This window comes from Leopardus geoffroyi, chromosome D1 (assembly GCF_018350155.1).
Source record: "Leopardus geoffroyi isolate Oge1 chromosome D1, O.geoffroyi_Oge1_pat1.0, whole genome shotgun sequence".
NCBI lineage: Eukaryota > Metazoa > Chordata > Mammalia > Carnivora > Felidae > Leopardus > Leopardus geoffroyi.
This window is the reverse complement of record NC_059329.1, coordinates 88,584,608-88,590,962: the sequence shown is the minus strand read 5'-3', so window position 1 is coordinate 88,590,962 and position 6,355 is coordinate 88,584,608. Positions and strand designations below refer to the sequence as shown.

The 6,355-nt window shown below is 42.9% G+C and overlaps 1 protein-coding gene across 1 annotated transcript in view; it reads right to left on the bottom strand.

The window, feature by feature from the left end:
• Positions 1-5,289: 5,289 nt before the first annotated feature.
• Positions 5,290-6,355, bottom strand: part of CAT (catalase) — a 36,168-nt gene continuing 35,102 nt past the window's right edge. The window contains exon 13 of the mRNA XM_045484923.1: positions 5,290-6,108. Within this exon, the coding sequence (XP_045340879.1) occupies positions 6,043-6,108 (66 nt within the window). The 3' untranslated portion in view covers positions 5,290-6,042. The remainder of the gene's footprint in view (positions 6,109-6,355) is intronic.

The window sequence follows — 6,355 nt, the reverse complement described above, 5'->3', positions numbered from 1 at the left end:
CTCCTTGGCTTAGGGCTCTAAGATTCCAACCTCTGCCTCCACCTGCAAGTGGCCTGCCCCTCCTTCTCCCCTTTCGTCTCTTAGAAGAATACTCATCTCTGGATTCAGGAACCATCTGGATAATCCAGGATGATTGTATCTTGAGACCCTTAACTTAATGACATGTGCAAAAACTCCTTTCAAATAAGGTCACCTTCACAGCTTCCGGAGTTGGGACACGGGCTATCCTTCTAGAGGACTTAATTCAACCCACTATACTCTTTAAAATGTGAACTTTACGGGGTGCCTGGGTGGCTCAGTCAGTTGAGCGTCTCACTTCGGCTCAGGTCATGATCTCACAGTTCGTGGGTTCGAGCCCCACATCAGGTTCTGTGCTGACTGCTTGCTCAGAGCCTGGAGCCTGCTTCAGATTCTGTCTCCTTCTCTCTCTGCCCCTCCCTTGCTCACGCTTTGTCTCACTCTATCTCTCAAAAAAAAAAAAAAAAAAAAAAAGTAAAAAAAAAAAAATTTAAATGTGAGCTTTACTTGAACGTAGAGCTCCGTGACACAAGTCACTAAAGAACGGAAAATGTGAAAAGCTGCTTAAAATACCACACTGCCAGCAAACGATACTAGAGCAAAAAAACAAAACCAAAACCAACCAAACAAAAAACCCTAAAAATGACAATGCAAAATTCAGAGTCAAATGAGGGAAAAGTGGTTGCTTTATTAAAAAAAAAAAAAAAAAAAAAAAAAAAAAAGGGGCGCCTGGGTGGCGCAGTCGGTTAAGCGTCCGACTTCAGCCAGGTCACGATCTCGCGGTCCGTGAGTTCGAGCCCCGCGTCGGGCTCCGGGCTGATGGCTCAGAGCCTGGAGCCTGTTTCCGATTCTGTGTCTCCCTCTCTCTCTGCCCCTCCCCTGTTCATGCTCTGTCTCTCTCTGTCCCAAAAATAAATAAACGTTGAAAAAAAAAAAAAAACAATAAAAAAAAAAAAAGATCACAGTAGAGCTTTAGATAGAAAACTTTCAGTATATTCGTGACTGTTGAAAATTGTCCAAAATCTAAAAGTATACAGAACTTTTTGAGTTCACCTCTCCTAACCTTTCCCATTGTTAAAAGCTCTGATGAGGATTTTAAAGCCTTCAATTTGTCTCAGCAGCTCATTGAAAGTGGAATTTGGCCATCTGCTTTGTGGTGCCATGAACTAAGAGGCCAAGAAGTGGCCACAGAGCCTGCCCACTTTTCTCTCAGAAACGCACGTGCTAAGGTCGTAAAGCTCATTTCCTTCGTAGATAACTGGAACGATGCTCATGTACCAGGGAAATACAAGATGAATGTGTTTTTACATCAAAATTCTGACACTGGATTTCACAAGAACAAGGAGCTCCCTCCCAGAGCTTAAAAGCCCCGACCAAGTACTCCTCTCAGGAGTACAAATCATCGATTTTAAAATACCGGGAGTTGATCTTCAGGCAGCGGTGTGCCAGAGCTGAAGGGAAAATGCCCTTGAAGGTGAGGATGTGAGAACTGACGAGGACGTGTCCGCACAAAAGCAGGCACACAAACGGTCCCAGCAGCATCATTCAGTGTAGCCGACAAGTGGAGGCGCCCACATGTCTGTCAACTGACGAACGGGTAAATAAAACACAGCACATCCATACAGTGGCATATTATTTGGCAATAAAAGGAAATAAAGCACGGTACACGCTGCAACATGTAAGAACCTTGAAAACACGATGCTGAGAGAAAGAAGCCAGTCACAAAGACCGGGTGTCGTAGGCCTCCATTTATTTTTTATTTATTTTTTTTTTAATTTTTTTTTTTTTCAACGTTTATTTATTTTTGGGACAGAGAGAGACAGAGTATGAACGGGGGAGGGGCAGAGAGAGAGGGAGACACAGAATCGGAAACAGGCTCCAGGCTCTGAGCCATCAGCCCAGAGCCTGACGCGGGGCTCGAACTCCCGGACCGCGAGATCGTGACCTGGCTGAAGTCGGACGCTTAACCGACTGCGCCACCCAGGCGCCCCCGTAGGCCTCCATTTAAATGAAACGTGTGGAACAGGCCCATCTCTACACAGCAGGTAGACTGGTGATGGCCAAGGGTTGGGGCAAGGTTCAGTTGGGGGCAGGGTGAGTGATTGGGTTTTGCGGGGGAGGGGGGGGGGGCCGGGCACAAAAGTGTCCTAAAATCGATTATGATGACTATACAGCTCCGTATATATACTACAAGCCACTGAATTGTATACTTTAATTGCCTGAATCTTACGGTATGTAAATTATGTCTCAAAAAGCTATTATCTTTTTTAAAAAAATTTTTTTAACCTTTATTTTTGAGACAGAGAGAGACAGAGCATGAATGGGGGAGGTTCAGAGAGAGGGAGACACAGAATCTGAAACAGGCTCCAGGCTCTGAGCTGTCAGCACAGAGCCGACACCGGGCTCGAACTCACGGACCGCGAGATCATGACCTGAGCCGAAGTCGGCCGCTTAACCGACTGAGCCACCCAGGCGCCCCTATTATCTTTTTTTAAAAAGTTCCAATGATCCACTGTGTCAAACACTGCTAAGAGACCACGTGGGAGAAGGAAGGAGGATGGACCATGGGATTTTGTTTTTCATTGTGGTAAAATACGTAAACACAAAATTTAATAACTTAATCATGGTAAGTGCCCAAGTCAGTGGCATTAAATATATTCACAGCATTGTGCAACCATCACCAGCATCCATCTCCAGAACTTTTTCCTGTTCCCAAACTGAAACTCTATGACCATTAAACACTAAGTCCCCCCTTCCCCAGCCCTGGGAACCACCATTCCACTCTAGGTCTAGAGGGTCTGACTCCTCTAGGGACCTCATATAAGTGGAATGATACCACATTTGTCCTGTAGCTGGCTTATTTCTCTTGCATCATGCCCTCAAAGGTCATCCATGTTGCAGCATGTGTTGGAATTTCCTTCCTTTTTAAGCCTAATATCCCATTGTCTGGATATACCAACTTATGTTTATTCATTCATCCATCAATGGAAACTTGGGTTCTACTCATCTTTTGGACATTGTGAATAACGCTGCTATGAGCACAGGGTGTACACACAGCTCTTCAAGTCCATGCTTTCACTTCTTTGGGGCATATACCCAGAAGTGGCATTGCTGAATGGGACGACTGGATTTTAGCAGCATGGAAGCCACTGGTGACCCTGGCAAGGGCAGCCTGATTGGAGTAGGTTCAAGGGAGGACAGAAGACAGAGGCGATAGCAAGGAAAGGCAATTCTTTTAAGATGTTTTTCCATAAAGGAGAACTGCCGACTGAAGGGGGCAATAACAGGAGAGCCCTCCGAGGGCAAGAGACGATTTGACTGAGAGCAGCAGGTTTTCCTACTCACAGAGGTGATGGATGAGAGCACAGGGAGAACCCAGAGTAGGAGGGAGGGCATGCGGTCAGTGCACACGAGGGGTCTGGCCTTCAGTAGGAGCAGAGCTCACCTCTGTCAATAGAAAGGAAAGGGGAGCATGTGGATGTCGATGCTGGCAGTTTGGAAGATTCCGGTGGGAGAAAAACTAAGGAAGTTATTCTATCCTTGGTGAAACGAGGAGCTGAGAGGCAGAGGGAAAGGAAGAACCAAGTGGGAGAGTTTAGTGAGGAGGGAAAGACAGATTTCCAGGCAGTGCTGAAGGCCCACCTGAGGTTTGGGGTCAAATTTTAAAAAGTCCAGCCAACAGGGCTGTGTTTTGCTCCAGTCGTGGTCATTTCCAGTGCAGGAACTGAGTCACTGAGAGGTGTCCCTTACCAAAGCTGGGTTCTGGAATAATTATGATTTAGAACTACATAAAATTTAAACAGAGTAAGAAGGGAAGTGAGGACATGAACAGGGTGATGATCATTGAGAACTGACTGAATGTTCTAGTAGTGCTCAGGAACTTAATGGGGGGCGGAGTGCAATTGGGATTCTACTCTTGCAATCTCAATTTCCAGAGAAAGGAAAAAGAGGTTTCCTTTTCTTGCATTCTTACACTTCTGCCATCACTATGGGCTAGCCATCACCATGCATCCCAGAAGGCTGAGAGACATGTGACACAGAGTCACATCGCCAAGCTGCCCCAGCTGAGCCCAGCCTAGATCAGCCAATCCCTAGCTGACTTGGGACACATAGGTGATATCTGACTTAAGTCACTGAATTTTGAAGTGGTTTGTTACAATGCAAAATCTGACCAAGACACAGTCCTAGGGGGCTGAACTGGAAAGCTGTGGTGGTCAAAGTCAAATATTTTGAATAACCACCGTACAACCCTAGGGAGATAAGAACAATTATTGACTCCACTTCGAGATGAGGAAACTAGTGCTCGGAGAGGTAAAGCAACTTACTCAAATATCCACAGGTGGATAACACACCATGTCTCACTAATTTTAGTCACCTTATAAATTTGGCTCAGAAACTCTAAGGATGTCTCTTAATGTCACTTAAAAGGAATACAACTAGATATTACTTCCCAGGAAGGAAAACCTAACTGGGGAAGTTAACCTCATCAATATTTATCTTTGAAAATTACAGTAAGACGTCTCCAGAGCAAAACTGGAGACACTTCCAGGTGTCAGATTTTTATATACAGGAAACATGTTAAGTACATGTGATTTTAACTACTGACTTATTTCTAGATGACAGAATAAACCAAAACGGGAAATTATCTCAAAAACTCCATCTCTGTGTTTATAACCAATATTCAAATCAACTCCTTCCCCATTGTCAAATTATATTAATTTGTATGACTTTATCTTATATCATAAAGATACATATACTATATTTATCTTTTATGTACTGTAGAAAGACAACTGTAGTGAGGTCACCATATTGAAAGCATTCACCACTGGGTACATATGGATAATCTTACTTTCTATGTTGACAAATGTAATAGTTTCAAAAACACACACAGGAAGAATTTAGGGAGTAGGATTTGGCAGGGGGTGGGGGTGGGGGGGTTAAAGAAGTTTGAACTAGAAGATTGAAAAGATCTCAGGGAGTTCCTGCGAGCAGAGTGCAAACTGATTTTCAAGATCAGAGATGAAGGGAATAAGGGTTTTCAAAGAAAACAGGTTTTCACTGAGTACTTCAAAGCACTCTACTTGATTTTCGGTATGACAGGCAAAGACGAGTCAAAGAAAAAAAGAAAGAAAAGATAAGCAAATGAGCTAATGGACAAGAGATCTCGGCAATTTTCAAATTTGAGGAAATTTGCTATTTTCCCTAGAGAAAAAAAAAGTCCTGGTCCCCAGTGTCTCAGAAGGCTACTGGTTTAAACAAATAGCAATAGCATCCTTGTGACATTGGTTTATTTTCAATTTTAAGGGTAAGCATCTGATAACACATGATACTTGGATTAAGAGTCCAAATTCCAGAACGAGCCTAAAGAAATAAAATACCATTCTTCTATTCTTATGTACAGATTATTTTATTGTAAAAATGTAACAATTACAAATCAGTCTGTTGTAAAATGAATGCTATATTAGCATAAGTGTAATCCCAAGTTTAAAAAAGGCTGAGCAGTTCCAAGCAGGAATAAGCATTAAGCCATGATGTCACTGAAGTTATTGTCAAAAAACATCAATGCATTAAATGTGTTTTTTCTATAGGGAACTGAGAAAAATTAAAATTTCTGAGCAGATTATGTTTTCTTCTTATATAATCACAGACATATTTTTATTTAATAAGGCCATGAGATGATATGTAAACATACTAACTTCAGCAAGATTTTTTTTTTATCAAATAAAATCATCTTTCTGTTAGAAACTTTCATTCCAGTCATCTTAAGTGAATAATCCAAATGTCAAAGCAAATACATTTTCTTTAATATGACCGGTTAAGCCCTAACCCTCACTTCCTTCTAGGGAAACAGCATTAAAAGCCATTGCTGCATTACTTGCTATAGAAACCTGGATTATCATTTTAAAGGCATGAGCTTGCCTTTGCACACCTAGCACAGGAGAAGGCTCTATCCAGCGAAGAGTGGACACCGTGCTCTGCTTCACAGGTGGAGAGCAACCTGGGGCCGGACCAGGGCGCCGACTCTCACAGATTCGCTTTCTCCCTGGCAGCCAAGTGAGACCCATGCTGCATCAAGGTGTGAATGGCGTTCTGTTTGAAAAGAACAAGACCAGCAGGTTAATTAACTCCCTCAGCAGCACCATGGTTTTCGTCTTTGCTTTAATGTGTGCTCACACTAAAATAATAACAATTGGGAATTCGTTTATCTAAACTGCCTTATATCGTCCAGAGCTAAAATGAAGAGTATGGGCTTTGCAAGTCAGTTCTTTACGTGGCAAATGAGGGTCCGGACAGCTTCGGAAATCTAATAGTTGGCCCTGAGAAGAATCACTGTAAA